This window comes from Aptenodytes forsteri, unplaced genomic scaffold (genome assembly GCF_000699145.1).
Source record: "Aptenodytes forsteri isolate BGI_AS27 unplaced genomic scaffold, ASM69914v1 Scaffold54, whole genome shotgun sequence".
NCBI classification, from domain to species: domain Eukaryota; kingdom Metazoa; phylum Chordata; class Aves; order Sphenisciformes; family Spheniscidae; genus Aptenodytes; species Aptenodytes forsteri.
In genome coordinates, this window is record NW_008796044.1 from 20002545 (window position 1) to 20018377 (window position 15833).

General features: G+C 42.2%; 1 protein-coding gene across 1 annotated transcript in view; it reads left to right on the top strand.

Annotated features, from left to right (window-relative positions):
- KDM3B (lysine demethylase 3B) overlaps positions 1-15833 on the top strand; it is a 48752-nt gene that overhangs the window by 21457 nt on the left and 11462 nt on the right. Inside the window, exons 12-16 of the mRNA XM_009285974.2 lie at positions 814-941; positions 1596-1875; positions 2878-3134; positions 6211-6477; positions 14502-14673. Coding sequence (XP_009284249.2) covers positions 814-941; positions 1596-1875; positions 2878-3134; positions 6211-6477; positions 14502-14673 — 1104 coding nt within the window. The remainder of the gene's footprint in view (positions 1-813; positions 942-1595; positions 1876-2877; positions 3135-6210; positions 6478-14501; positions 14674-15833) is intronic.

The following is a 15833-nucleotide window of genomic DNA, read 5'->3' on the forward strand; positions in this document are numbered from 1 at the left end:
AGCGATAGCTATTAGATCATAGCTTTCTAGTTGCACAATGACTTCCAGCTCCTCCTGCTTGTTACCCATGCTGCACTAGAGGCACTTCAGCTGGGCTATCAACCTTGTCACCTCTTGAGAGGAACATGCCTAAATTCCTTTGAGGCATTTCACAGGTGTTTCCCTTTTCATTCCTGATATATCAGCAGCCCCTGGCTCTTTTCTGTTGCTCAAATCTCTATCCCTTTCCCCCACTAAATCTAGTTTAAAGCTCTCCATATAAGTCTGGCCAACTTGTTGACAAAGACTGTCTTGCCCTGTTTGGGCAGGTGAATCCCATCAGCTCCCAAGAGACCCGGCTTTTCAAAGGTAGATTCGTGATCATAGAAGCCAAAACCTTGAGTATGGCACTGGCCACACAGCCAGGCATTCACCTGTTCAATTTGTCACCTCCTTCCTCTTACTGGGAGGATAGAGGAGAACACCACCTGTGCTCCAGATCCTCTTAACATTGCTCCAAGGGATATATAGTCTCTTTTGATGGTTCTAAGTTGCCTCATTGCAGTATTATTGGACCCTACATGGAATAGTAGGAGCAGATGATAATCTGTAGGATTTGCCAGGGTTGACAGCATCTCAGTGACATCGTGAAGCTAGTGCTAGCACAATCCTCCACACTATTCAGAGACAAGTGTCTTGTTATAGCATGCGATCTTAAAGATACTTAGCAGTAATACAAAAAATCCCCCCACCCCTCTGAATATATATTATAGTTAAGGCCTTGTTTTTAGATTTCTTTACATGCGATATTAAAGATTTCAACTTTATTTCCAGCGCTTTACAATATTGGAGACATGGTTCATGCAGCACGAGGCAAATGGGGTATTAAAGCCAATTGTCCATGTATTAACCGGCAGAACAAATCGGTGTTGAGACCGGCTGTCACTAATGGAATATCACAGGTATGTAATCTGAGGCTGAAATTACCTTGTTTGACATTACATTTTTAAGATCTGTTAAATCATTAGATCCTCTAGACTAATCTATTGCAAAACATAAACTTTATTTTCTCCATATGTATTCTGAGCGTTTTAGCTTAGCAACAAATCTTCTGGGACGTTTTTCGGGGATGTGTGCTGCAATTGTTATTTACCAAGTAGATATTTGGGCTAATACTCTTATGTAGAAGTTGGGTAGGAAACCATTCATATTGGTGCTGTATCTTAAAACAAACCACTATGAGTAGCTTGCAACATGTGCATTTATTTTGTTACGGTTCCTGAATGTAATGCTGAATTGTAGAGCAGTTCTGTTACTGTTCACATAAAAAGTCCTCCTGTAAAAAAAGAAATTGAAAAGCCTGGGCTTGTGTTAAAAGATGACTAAAAGATGACATGGTAAGAATTCACACCACAGTGCAAGGTCTAATGTACACAGAGAAGAAGCTCCTGTACTCTGCTGCTACAAAAGCATAGAGGAACTCTACTGTGCGCTTAAAGCAAATGAACAAACAAAAACAACAAACAAAACCCAATGCATTGGATAACTAAAATGTCTCCCAAGTTGAACTCTTCCCTTTATTCAACATTTAGCAGTTATTTATATTTTTGTTTTAGCTTCCAACTGTAAATCCTAGCGCATCAGTCTCTGCAAATGAGAGCACCTTTTCCACTGGAGCAGGGACAGCAGGAGCAGGGCAACTAGAACTGGAGACTGTTCCAAAATCTGAAGCAACTGATAATAGGATAGAAGAATCTGCAAAAACAGAGACATTACCAACCAATAACACTGGTGAAATAAAGACTAACAGACCACTTTGTCCAGAAACAGCTCCATCGTCAGCCTTACACTGGCTTTTGGATTTAGCAACGCAAAAAGCAAAAGAAGAAACAAAAGGTGAGCAGAAGACATGCCATCTGGGGTTGAATTAAAAGATAAATGATAACATACTGCTTGGTTGCTATTCTTTGTGAGAGTGCCTAGCCCTAAGTAGAAAAGAACGTGGTCATTTTTATTCCTTTGCCTCTTAGAACCAGTTTTCTTTTACAGGCTTAGGAATACACAAAGCTGGGAAGATGATGATACAGCTGAAGATAAAATTACTGTCTTGTCACTCCCAGTTTATTTCAGTGCCAGTTCTTGTATTTATTTTCTAAGTAATAACCAGCTGGTATCCTGATGTAAAATGATAGTAATTAATTTCAGATGCAGCTTTGTCACTTTAACTATTGAAGTAAATAAAGCTGTTTTGTGTGCTATGTGAAGGGTGCATTTCTGAAGAATTGAGAGAGTAGAATCTACTTTGGAGGGTCAGAGGAAAGCTTAGAACTTCCTTAATACTCAATAGTTTGAGTGTGATTCTCAATATGAAATAACTGTTTACAGAATACACCTCCCAGTTGTCAGAGGTAGCATGACTAACAAAGGATTTATTCCTGTCCATATGTCTAGCAGGAACTGCATTATATGTCAATGTTAAATGTTCATGACTCTTTCACTAGTGTTGCAGGGCTTAGCCTCTGTAATATTTTGACTACAGTTAAAATTTGAAATATTTCATATTGAAACATTAATTCAGAAAGTCAAGGAAATGTTTTTTAATTGAGTCTATTACAAAGTTGTGGTTTCTTGTGTATCAAACACTTTCAGATCAGATCTACTGTGCTATTCAAAACCTTAACTAACAGCATACTAAGGGTAAAATCTATCTGAAGTACGTGATGTCTTTGATTCTCTTTGAAGTGCCTCATTCACTGTTGCAGTGATAATTTACCACAAGATTCTGTCAATATCCTATTTAATGCAAGAGCAAATATTTTCAGAGAACTTTGTGATTGTTTGAACTTTGCCTTTTTGCTTTTTTTCTTTTTTTCCCCAATGTTGGTATTTGTCTTGCAGAATCAGGATCACTGAGGTCAGTGCTTAATAAAGAATCCCATTCACCCTTTGGATTGGATTCCTTCAACTCCAGTACAAAGGTTTCCCCACTAACCCCAAAGCTGTTTAATAGCCTCTTGTTGGGCCCAGTGACATCTAGCAACAAAGCTGAAGGCTCCAGCCTCAGAGATCTGCTACACACAGGGCCAGGAAAGCTTCCTCAGGTCCCATTAGACACAGGAATCCCCTTTCCTCCGGTCTTTTCTGCAGCTTCTACGGTAAATAATTTTGTATTCCTTCAATGATATCTGTTCTAGGGAAGAATTTCATGATGATCTAACAGTTTTCATCTAAGTTTTTATAGTATCTTATTCTTAAATGTTGAAACAAATGCAATATCTCACCAAAACTCACCACCTCACAAAGTTGTAGAGAATTTTGATGCTAATTGTTAGTTTGTGGTTTGGTTTACTACTGCTGTGGAGAAGCTATTCCTTGCAAGAGACCAAGAAAGTGAGTTAAATGTAGCCTTTAAATTGTTTAATTGATAATCAGTATCCCTATAAAAGCTCACTTTAAATTCCACATCTTTAAAAATATTACAAGCATACCACAGAAAAAGACAAAAACCTATGAGCAAACTGGTTCCTTAAAAAAACTTAATGTATATTTGAAAGGCATTTAACATAGAATATGAATTTAAGAATTTAAGGTGTAGTTGCTATTTCTGGATGCTTATTCTGGAATAAGGATACTTTTTTTGTCTTTAATCTGTTTTGGCGGAAGTAACCTTAAAAAAAACCTCTGAACAAATCAATGATATTTGAAATGGTTAAAAGCACTTAGTTTAAGAGAAAGATATATTCTGTGGAATTTATCAAGCTTAGTTCTTCTTGGAGAATACTTTCTCCAAAAGCTTAAATAGGTAGAATGAGGAAGATGATGAAATGGCTTGTCTTGTAGCAGAATATTTTTTTTCCTCTGTGTCAGGCTGGAAGGATGGAGCCTTAATAATAGTTCATGTTGTTTGTTTTTGGTAAAGGGAACTGTACAGCTGTATGGGAAAATATGTCACTGCTACAGGAAAGTGGATCCAATAATACTTCCCCCCCACCCCCTCTCATCACTGCATACAGGCAAAGAAATTATGATCACTTGTTTTAAAGCAAGTTATTTCTTCAAGGCTTGAGAGAGCCTGTCTCAACTTGTATACCTGTCCCTGCAGCTCTGTGCATTTTCTCACCACATTGAATCAGATCTATTGTGTGATGTCTCTTTTCACTTTCTTGACTTCTGGTCTTCACAGAGTAATTTAGATTTGAAAGAACTTGTGGGGAACTCTGGTCCAACCCCCCACTTGAATGCCTGGGTGCTTAATATAGAATGTATATGAACAGAACATACCTGAGAAACAACAGTTGTTTTGGTCAAATTGAGAGGAATAAATAGATTGCTGCTCATGAAGAGAATCATCTTGGTGTTTCTGGAGCATTGACATTCTGTTGTGAAGAGTAGTTAGCATTGACTGTAATAGTTAAACTGCATATTATCTATTTCATGGCCTCTAGAGAGTTAGTGTAAAGGTGCATTTTTAAGACCATCATAAGCAGATGATGATATGATCTAGTCTTACTTGCATAAGACAGGCTGTAGGAAACAAATATAATCCCAAGCAGCAGTACAGGCTGGTGTCTGACTAGCAGGGGTGTAACCCTTCTGAAAGGAGCCCAGGGTCCTGGAGGACAGCAAGCTGAACATGAGTCAGCATTGTGCCCTTGCAGCTGCAAAGGTAAACTGTCCTGGGTTGCATCAGGAAGCATACAGCTGGAGCACATCAAGGAATGTGATTATTCCACTCAGCACTTGTTAGGCCACACCTGGAACACTGTTTCCAGTTTTGGTCTCCCCAGTTGAAGAATGACACTGAAAAATTGGAGGGGGTCTAGTGGAGGGCCATGAAGAATGATTAAAACATTGGAGAGCTTGACACATGAAGGAATGTTGAAGAAACTGGTTCTCTTTAGGACAAAGAGACTGCTTTGGGGATCTGATTGATCTTACATCTAAAAGGTGGTTGTAGAGAATATGGAGGTACTCTTTTCACAAGGGTGCATGGTAACAGGGCAATAGGCAATGGACACAAGTTGCTTCAGGGGAAATTCTATCTGGATATAAGAAGAAATTCTTACTTTACGTTCAAGCAGTGGAATAGGCTGCCCAGAAGAAGTGATGTAATCTCCTTCCCTGAGAAGTTAAGGTTTGGCTTGACCTAGCCCAGGGTAACTTAACCTGATTTCAACAGAAAGTTATACCAAATGATCTCTAGGTCTTCCTTCTGACCTAGACTCTTCTATAATTCCATGAATATTTTTTACTGAATGAATATCTTCATTTATGAATAGTGTTATGTTTTAGACTGATAGCTCTGCATTTGGTAAATTTTCTGTCTATTGAACTTTAGTTTTAAAGAAGATAGCAAAATTGTTTCAGTAATAGTTTTTCTGTTACTGTTCTCTCAGCTTCCAGTCCCTGTTGTGTGGTGGGTTTGGGGGTTTTTTTTTGGTGGGGGAGGGAGGGTCGTTGGGGGTTTTTTTGGCTAGAATGAGAAGCTCTTTGCTACCAGAAATCTATCACACCCCTGCCCCCTCCCATAGATGTCTTGTGAATAATGATCCGGTTAGTGTTTATCTTCTGTTGAATATATGAAATATATTTAGTGTTGTAAGTATCTTGCTGGCAGGCTTTTTTTTTTTAAGTTAAGAACACAATTTAAGATTGTTTTGTTAATTGCTTCTGAATTTTAAACATCCCTTTAGGAGTTTTAAACATCCCTCCAGGAGCATGGACGCCACAACCAGAGAGGCTGTCTACTGACGGTTCTATTAACATCATAAATACAGAAAGCACTTTCTCCTCTCTGTCTGTCAGTGTTTACTGAATGTTCCCGTATTCGTCAGCTTACCTGTGCCAGGGTTGAATTCACTTTCTTAGTAATGGCATGAGGAAAATGGGGAAATAGAATTGAGATATTAGTGAAGTTAAGAAAAATATGAACCATTTTTACCGTTAAAGTAGCAGAGTTTGGATCACTTAAGTTTTCTATTCCATGATTGTTTGCTGTAATATTTTTCTAGATAGCCTGTAGCAGGTTATTTTAAGTTTTACTATTATAAAACAGGGGCATAGCTGTTTCTGTTCTTACTGGATACATGCCTGTCTCTGAGCTGATTTGTTTAGTGTTGCATGTTTTTCTGATAGCAAGATGTCCATGACTAAAATCTAAATGAGAGCAGATATGCATTAATATGTATGCTGTTGCAAGACTAAACTTACCTCTGGATTTACGTCTTCTAGGGGGCCAAAGGTAAAGCCAGCCTGCCTAACTTCTTAGACCATATCATTGCTTCTGTGGTGGAAAATAAGAAGACGTCTGATGCTGCAAAACGAGCTAGTAATTTAGCTGACACACAGAGAGAGGTGAAGGAAATGGTAATGGGCTTAAATGTGCTGGATCCACACACTTCCCACTCTTGGCTGTGTGACGGTAGACTCCTTTGCCTTCATGATCCTAGCAATAAAAACAACTGGAAGATCTTCAGGGAGTGCTGGAAACAAGGCCAGGTGGGTGATGACAAATAGCCAACCCTTACTGCTTATAAGTATCCTGAAATTTTAACCTGTACCTTGGTTATTGATAAGTCCATTCAAACTTTGGCCAATTGCTCCTGAGTGAATATCATGAATGAAGATTTCAACTGTAGCACTATAAATAGGGGCACAGCGTCCCTGTCCACTCCATGCTGTACTGACTTAAGCCCATGTGCCCTTGCACATTGAGCTTTTCTCAGCTTACCAGTATGAGGGTGTTTGCTGTGACAGTCTTTTTAGTTGTGGTGTGGTTTGTGTTGAACCTGCTCTATTACAGCCCAGTAGTGAATCCACTATGATTTCCTGCATGCATCCTAGCATCTACCCCATACTTGATGCTGTATAGCCTCAGGAAAAGGTCCGTTCCTTCCAGCTGCAGCATGTACAAGAATAAAAGTGCTGCATGCAGTAATTTCTGCTGAAATTTTTGGGTGATGCAGTGTCTCATCCTGACCCTACAGCCTGTGTGAATCCAAGTATTGTTTTGAACTCAGCATCTTATGTATTGAGCACTCTCCTGGATTGTCTGAGGGGTCATCAACTGGTTAGGCCTTCAGTCAAGAGACTGGACCTTAGACCTGCTGCCAGCGTAGCCACTTTTTCAGATTTCAATCCATAGTGCTACAGCTTAGACTTCTCCAGAGAGTCATAAAGATTGGCCTGGTCAGACAAGCTGAATCTTAAAAAATGGGTGAGTAGCTGCTGCTGCTGCAGCAGAGGAAGTGCACCCATAGCTCTAACAGAATATGATGTCCACCAGTGTTCAAACTGTGTTCTTGGCACTTGGTTCTGCAGCTACCTCTGACACCATTACCTTCACCGACTACTCAGAATTGAGACCATTGGTGCTAGACAGTTATGTCCCTCTATCTTTACTGGAGAAGTCCTTGTTGTCAGCTCTTCTGTTGTTATTGTGCTCTTGGCAGTCACATTCCATACTTGCTTGTGGTTGCTCACAAGACATGCAGACTGCTGAGCTGTGGCAGAGGAACAGATCAGGCTGTATGTTCTTCTTTTGGCATTCAGGGTCCGTTCCTGCCAGAAGCAGCATACTTTTAAGTTTAGTGTGTCCCGTGGGACTGCACATTCTCTGGGTCCCCTGGGTATAAGCATAACTAGCACATAGCCATGAGAACTGCAGAGAGGATTGTGGCACCACCAACCAGAGAGTTACCAGTTCCTGTTTCTGACTCCCCTAGCCAGCTCCTAATAGGTGGAAGAGGCTACTGTGCAGCACACCCTCGCTTGTATGACTAGAAACTTAGCTTGCTACTGGTATTGCCAGCTTTCCCCCTAATTGCAGTTATCTTCTTGTTCAGATTTTTTTGGAGTGCGCAGGGGTCTCTTTTTTTTTAACCTGTTGCATCTTTCTGATTTATGAAGGATTTCAGATCATTGTTTTGCAGTGCTGTGGTGTCAGTCATCTGCCTGACTTGGCAAAGAGCTCCTTAGTTTCTGGTCAGTATACTCTGATAATTTTCTCAACCCTCTCTGTCAGCAAATAATACTGTCTGTCTGAGGAGGATCCTAAATATTTTGGGAGCTACATACAAAAGATGTGCTTGTCAGTTTCTTTGCAAATGAGACTGGTTAATCACCAGGTGCAAGATGCTGCACTTTGCTGTGGAGTTCTTGACTGTTAATGAATCCTGAGAGACTCCTTATGGTGTCTAGAGATGTGATTACCGATCTCTGTCAGATGTGTAGCTTGCAGTGTGCATCACCTTCCAAGTTGGTGCACACTCTGAGGTTCTGGCCACAACTGTCATGCTCATGCACTATTTGTGACCCTCTGTTTTAGGCTTCACCCCAAGATGTGCTATTGATGCTTTTTGATGACTTTATCATTCAGAGGACCCCTTGTATAGCAACAGACTAGGAGAGTCCCTTGCTCATTCAAGGATTCTCCAGTGGTGTTGCACTCAATTGAGTTTCCTGCTGAAATGTGGAAAGCAATCTAACTGAACCTCTCTCATTCCTGCACAAGAGAGAGCAGGTGACACAGGCAGGCACCGCTGTCTTGACAAGGCTATTCTAAACAGAATTTCTTCAAGCAGAGATTCTCTCAACAAATTCTGCTTTGTCACAGTTCTCTCTTGGCTGACATCCTCCCGTACATCCCAGCTGCACCTTTAAAAGTGAAGTCAAAGAACGTTAATTCCACCACCATCCCCCAAATCATCTTCCCCTTCCCATTTTGTGGGCTGGAAAAGGTTAGTTGGAAAAAACCTCTTAGCTACCCGCCCCAGAACAACAAATGCACACTGGACACTAGATCTGAGCCATATGAAGATCTTAGCCATGGTAGCATCCCAAATTGTTAAAAGAGAAAATTCTTTTCCGTTTAACAAATGGATAATGAATGGCACTCTTACAGTATCATACAGAAAGAGCAAAATTTTTCAACTCCTTTGTCTTAGAAATTGTCAGAAAGAAGTTAAACTCTGTCTTATCCCAGAATTCAATGATCATAGGATCATTTCTTTCTGGAGCTGTTCTTCAAGAGCGTTTTGCTCTCCTGAACATGGTTGTTGCTCATCTGGGGATACTGTCAGGATTCTCATCATACAGCAACCTGTTCTTTTCTGAGTTTTCATACTAGGCTTTCTCTTTTTTGAGATACTGAAGATTTGGGGTGGTGGTGGAGGTTTTTATTTGTTTTCTCTTTGTAGTCTTAGAGCAGATCTGGCAGGAAATGTCTACCAACCAAGTCCGCTATCCTTTTATCTGGCAGCCCTAGCTGTGTTCTTCGCTAGAGATAGCATTTTCTTTCTTCCATGAGAAATTCTCCGCTTAAATAGCTGGAAGGGTTCTACTAGGTTAAGTAGATTTTTTCTTTTTTTTTTTAATTGTTATGTTCAAGTGGTCAGGTGAATACAGCAGGGATCAAAATTTGTCATTATTTTCCTGGACTGAAGAAGACTAATTTATCCATCAGCTCAAAGTCTACCTGGCAGCAGTTTCCACCCATCCTGTGAAAGGTACTGTCATTTTACTCCTCATCCACGATCCCTAGGTTTTTGTAGAATATGATTAAAACCTTTCCATTGCCTTAATGTTACAATTCCTGCTGGGATCAGGGAATATATCTAAACTTGGGATCAGTGTATCTGCTCTGTCATCTTAAGGAGGCTTGCTGCTTGTCAGGGCCTCACATTTGGGACATAGGGAAAAGACTGCTGTCGTGGTTTAACCCCGGGACAACTGCCAAAGCTTGTCTGTCCCTTGGACATTTACCCTCTGCTGCTCTTCCATATTGGCATGAACAATACTACCGGGGAGACCTGGACAGTATCAAGAGTGACTATACGGCTCTGGGAGCAGTGGTCAAGGCCATGGAGCCCAGGTGATTTTCTTAATCCTGCTGGTGAGGGGTAGAGGGGTGGACTGATTCTGCATGTTAACCACTGTTTGTGCAGCTGGTTTCAACAACAGGGTTTTGGGTTTTATGATCGTGGGAACCTCTTTGAGGACTGAGGACTGCTTGGAAGAGATGGGATCCATCTAAGCGCGGCAAAAGCATCTTTGCCAACAGGCTGGCCAACCTGATTAGGAGAGCTATAAGCCAGGAACGACAAGGGAGGGAGAGTATGACCAGTGATCAAGAAAGGAATTAGTTGATTGGGTTGGCGAGCAAGCAATGTGGGGTGATGTGAACAGGAAAAATCTCATACTCAAGAAAACAGGGATGAAAGATGTCCACCTCATGCATATGCACATAAGTAAGGAACTGTGTACATCACAGCATTGTGAGGAAAGCTCTTACACTGTTTCTGGGAAATCAGCATGACTAGGTGCCTTTCTGAAGTGCCTGTACACTAATGCATACAGCACAAGGAACAAACAGGAGGAATTATTGTGCAGTTGCACAGCCACAATCTCATTAATATGATGAGGAAGTGGTGGGATAGCTCATGCAACTGTGGTATGGCAAGGGATAGGTACAGGCTGTTCGGGAAGGACAGGCCAGGAAGGTGAGGAGGGAGCATTGCTGTTTATGTGAGGGAGCAGCTGGAATGCATGAAACTGCGTAGGAATGGATGATGAGCCATTTGAGAGCTTATGGGCCAGGATTAGCAAGCAGACTAACGTGGGCAACGTTGTGGCGAGCATATGCTGCAGACCACCTGATCAAGAAGAAGTGGTAAGGCCTTCTTCAGACAACTGAAGGAAGCCCTATGTTCCTATTTCCTGGGCCTCATGGGGTCACCCTGATATCCGCTGGAGGAACAATACAACAGGTCACAAGCACTCATGAAGTTTTCTGGAGTGCGTTGATGACAATGTCCTGACACAGCTGATCAAGGAGCCAACTAGGCAAGGGCGCTCTGCTGGACCACATGCTTACATACAAGGAAGAACCGGTTGTTGATATGAAGGTAAGGGGCAGCTTTGGCTGCAGTGACTATCAGATGGTGGGGTTCTGTTCAAGATCCCGAGAGGAGGGAGCAAAGCAAAAAAGCAAGATCACGAGCCTGGGTTTCAGGAGAGCAGACTTTCACCTTTTCAGATATCTGCTTGGAAGAATGCCATGGGTCCTGAAGAGAACAGGGGCTCAGGAATGCTGGTTGAGTCATGCTTAACCTGCCTCGTAGCCTCTGTGATGAGACAACTGGCTTGGTGGATGAGGGGAGGGCACTGGATGTTTTTTATCTTAACTTTAAGTCTTTTGACACTGTCATAATGTCATCAGACAAACTGATGAAGTACGGACTAGATAAGTGGACAGTGTGGTGGATTTAAAACTGACCGAAATGCTGTGTGCAGAGGGTTGTGATCACTAGCACAAAGTCCCGCTGGAGGCCAGTCACTAGTGGTGTACCCTAGGGGGTCAGTATTGGGTTGAGAACTATTTAAAATCCTCATTAATGACCTAGATGGGACAGAGTTTAATACATGCTCAGCAAGTTTACAGACGATACAAAACTAGAAGGAATGGCTGATACACCAGATGGTTGTGCTGCTATTCAGAGGGACCTGGACAGGCTGGAGAATTGGTCCGAGAGGAATCTTGTGATGTTCAGCAAGGGGAAATGTAAAGTCCCGCACCTCTGGAGGAATAACACCCTGCAGCAGTACATGCTGGGGGGGTGGCCGGCTGGAAAGTAGCTTTGCCTGGAAGGAGCTTGGGGTCCCGGTGGACAAGGAGGTGACTGTGAGCCAAGAACGCGTCCTCACGACAAAGAAGGGCAGCGGTATCCTGGGCTGCATTAGGAAGAACGTTGTCAGCAGGTCGAGGGAGGTGATCCTTCCCCTCTACTCGGCACTGGTAGAGGCCACACCTGGAGTGCTGTGTCCAGTTCTGGGCTCCCCAGTACAAGAAAGACATGGACTTACTGGAGCAGGTCCAGCAAAGGGCCACAAAGATGATTAAGGGACTGGAGCATCTTTCATATGAAGAGAGGCTGAGAGAGCTGGGACTGTTCAGCCTAGAGAAGAGAAGGCTTGGGGGAGTGTGGGGAGGAAATCTTATCAATGTGTATAAATACCTGATGAGATGGAATGAGGAAGAGGGAGCCAGACTCTTCTCAGCAGTGCCCACTGACAGGACAAGAGGCAATGGGCACAAATTAAAAACCAGGAAGTTCAACCTGAACACAAGAAAACACTTTTTTTAGTGTGAGGGTGGTCCCTTCCAACCTGAATGTTTCCATGGTTCTATGGGGGTTTTTTGCCTTTTTTTTCTGAAGTTGACAGGAGTAAAGTAACAACCCCTTTTTGTTTTCTTAAACCTTGCTCTTCTGGAGTTGAGGTTTCATTGCTGCCTTCTAGAACTTAAAGGCTATGTTGTGTTATATTTGAAAACCAAGGCCATTTCTGTTATCCCCAAAGTGGTTTTTTTTTTCCTCCATTCTTTTCTGAATGAATAGTTGTCCTCACTTAGGGACTAAAATGGATACTAGTCCTGTTAGAGGCCATCAGGCAATCCAGGTGAAGCAGTGGTTAGTTACTGGAGTTTTTTTAAGCAATGTAACTTTGGAGTTGCTTGTCTGTAGCTCTCTAGGTATCTTTGCCTAATGCACTGATACTGCTAGAACATCCAGGGGCATCTGTGCTCCTCAGGGTTGTACTGAGCTCTTCATGTGAATAAACCCAAGATCCACCTTTGGATCATTGTTAAGGTACAGGGCACAGCTTGGAATTGATTCAAACTTGCATAGACATGTGAACTATCATTTGAACATAGGTAGCTGTTACTAAACCTAGAGTTCTTCAGGTGGGATAGTCCATGTGTGCAAGTTCACTTCATACCCTCTTTTCCTTTTCTCTCAAGTCTTGTAACTCTCTCTAGAGATTGCAGGGTGAGAGGAACTGACAAGGTCTTGGCCAGTGTTGGGAGGGTTGTCTGGTATACCTTTTCCTAGTATTGTTAGTTTAGCAAATGCCTTGAGCATTTATGGGGAGAGGCCACTCAGATCTTGGTGTGGAATGTATATACGTGGTTAGCCTAAACATCTTAAAATCCCTTTTGCAAGTGAACAGCCACTTTTCTGCTACCTGGTTTTGTACTAGGGAATTAATGATGATCCATGATTATACATAAAGAATGAATGAAATAGTTAAAAAATTCATATCAGAATACGAAAATTTCATATGCGAAGGCTTTACTACAAATGCTGTTTCTAGTGGTAGTTGCATTTGTGCTTAAAAAAAGGAGAGGTGGTGGGACTCAACACCCACTGTACTTCCACAGGTGGATTGACCTTGGCTGGCTGCCAGACCCCTACCCAGCTGCTCTCTTACTCCCCCTTCTCAACAGGACGGGGAGAAAATAAGGTGGAAAAGTTTGTGGGTCACAATAAAGACAGGGAGATCACTTACGATTGCTGTCACAGGCAAAACAGATTCAACTTCTGAAAAAGTAATTTAATTTATTGCCAATTAAAAAGAGAGTAGGATGGTGGGCAACAAAGACAAAGCTAAAAACACCTTACCCCCACCCACCCCTCGTTATTCCTAAAGGCTCAACTTTACTCCTTCATCCCTGACTCTTCCTTACCCCCTGGAGCGGTACAGGGGGGATGGAGAATAAAGGGGGTTGCAGTCAGTTCCTAAAACTTTGTCTCTGCTGCTCCTTCCTCCTCATGCTTTTCCCCTGTGATGGCGGAAAAAAAGCTGGAGCTTTTCCCCTGCTCTGCTGTGGAGTCCCTCCCACAGGATACCGTCCTTCATGAACTGCTCCAGCATAGGCCCTCTCCATGGGCTGCAGTCCTTCAGGAATAGACTGCTCTAGCGTGGATCCCCAACGGGCCGCAGTTTCTGCCAGAGAACTTGCTCCTGCATGGGCTTCTTTCCAAGGGCTGCAGCTCCTTCCAGGAGCCTGCTCCAGCATGGGTTCTCCATGGGCTGCAGCTTCCTTCAGGGCATCTCCCTCTGCTGCAGTGTGGGGTCCTCCACGGGCTGCAGTGTGGATATCTGCTCCACCACGGTCCTCCACAGGCTGCAGGGCGGCAACCTGCTTTCACCTTGGTCTCTTCCATGGGCTGCAAGGGAATCTCTGGGGCACGTCCTCCCCCTCCTTCTTCCCTGACCTTGGTGTCTGTGGAGTTGTTTCTCTCACTTCCTTCCCCCTGCCCCCCAGCAGCTGCGGAGCATTTTTTACCCTTATTATCACAGAGGTGCCACCAGTGTCAATTATGGGCTCAGCTTTGGCCAGTGATGGGTCTGTTGGAGCCAGGTGGAACAATCTGTGTCCAGCCCAGGGCAGCTCCCAGCCTCATCTCACAGAGCCCACCCCTGCTGCCAACACCTCGCCACGTAGACCTAATACACTTGCCTTAGTAAGTCTAATACAATACCACTTCTAAGGCAACTGCATGTGGCCTGGAACTGAAATTTACTTTGACTCTGGTGATGCACAAAAACCAGACATGGATGAAAATAGATTTGTGGTGTCTTTTGTATTATGGTAGCCAGGAGTCTCAGTTCTTAAAGTTTGGCTGCATGTGTAAGAAATTTGGTTATGGTGGAGTAAGCATTCATCTTTGTATTCTCAGCCCGTGCTGGTATCTGGTGTCCATAAGAAGTTGAAGTCAGAGCTTTGGAAACCAGAAGCTTTCAGCCTGGAATTTGGAGATCAAGATGTAGATTTGGTGAACTGCAGGAACTGTGCCATAATTTCAGACGTGAAAGTGCGTGACTTCTGGGATGGCTTTGAGATAATATCTAGTAAGTAATATCTATGGCTGACTAGTTTAACTGAGCAGTCTGTCTTGCTACCTTCAACTCCTCCTTTTCCACCTATTTTCTCAAAAAATAAAAAATAACAATTAAAAAAAAAAAATCTGAATAGCTATCAGTCTCATCCAAAGAAGCCATTGCTCCTTAGATGTAACGCACCCTAGAAAATACTTTGTTGGTGAAGATTAGGGCAGGGCTGCCCAAGAAAACTTCGTCTGTACCACAGCATGTTGGTGTGTGTTACTTTCATGTGTCAAAAGATGATCCATTTCATGGGAAACCACTTTTTTGAACTTTCCTCAGTGAAATTAATCATCAGTTACCATTATTAAGACAGTAAGTGATTTGACTACCCTTGCTCTCCTTCCAACCTCAACATTTATTGTAAAATTAAAGGGAACCTGCAGAGCTAAAACAGACTGAGACTTTTGATGCTAAAACTCAGACTTGGTGGAATACATCAACTAAGTAAACTTGAAATTGCAAATTATTTTTATAGTAGATCATCTGCGAGTACAAATACATGTTTATATGTATTATGAACAGCAATGCTGTATGCATACCTCATGTGATAACACATTACTTAATGCTTGAGCTTTTCTTTGAGAAAACTTTGTCAAGGGTGGATGTGGAAGCTAACCAGTTAAAATTCCTGGGGATATAACTGGTCAAATTAAAGAGCCTCTGAAAAGCAGTGTTCTATTTTAGATTGTATATACCTAGATCGGAGTGGTCTTATATTTACAGATGTTAGAGTTGTAATGGTTCATTGCAATGTTGCTGATATTAGTGTTGTTTATAAAACGTTTTCTGTATTTGTTGCTATGTGCACATAGCAGAAATGGTGTACTATTGGATGACTTAATGGAATGCTTGTTCAACAGTGAACAAAATGATAGATTTGTAGACCAAGAATATTCCCTTCCTTAGTCATTTTCCAATCAAAGAGCTCCCAACTTTTGACTTGTTTTTATGTGGTTCCAAGTAGAGAGTCTTGTATTTTGTACTGTTAAATTTCATACTATTTCTGTTATTACTCAGAAATAAATGGCCTAGAAGGATATAACGGTGTGGTCTTTCTGTGTATTAATGGTAATTGGGAAACTTCGCAAACTCTTCATTTTTGTGCTAGGGTCATTCATGAAAAC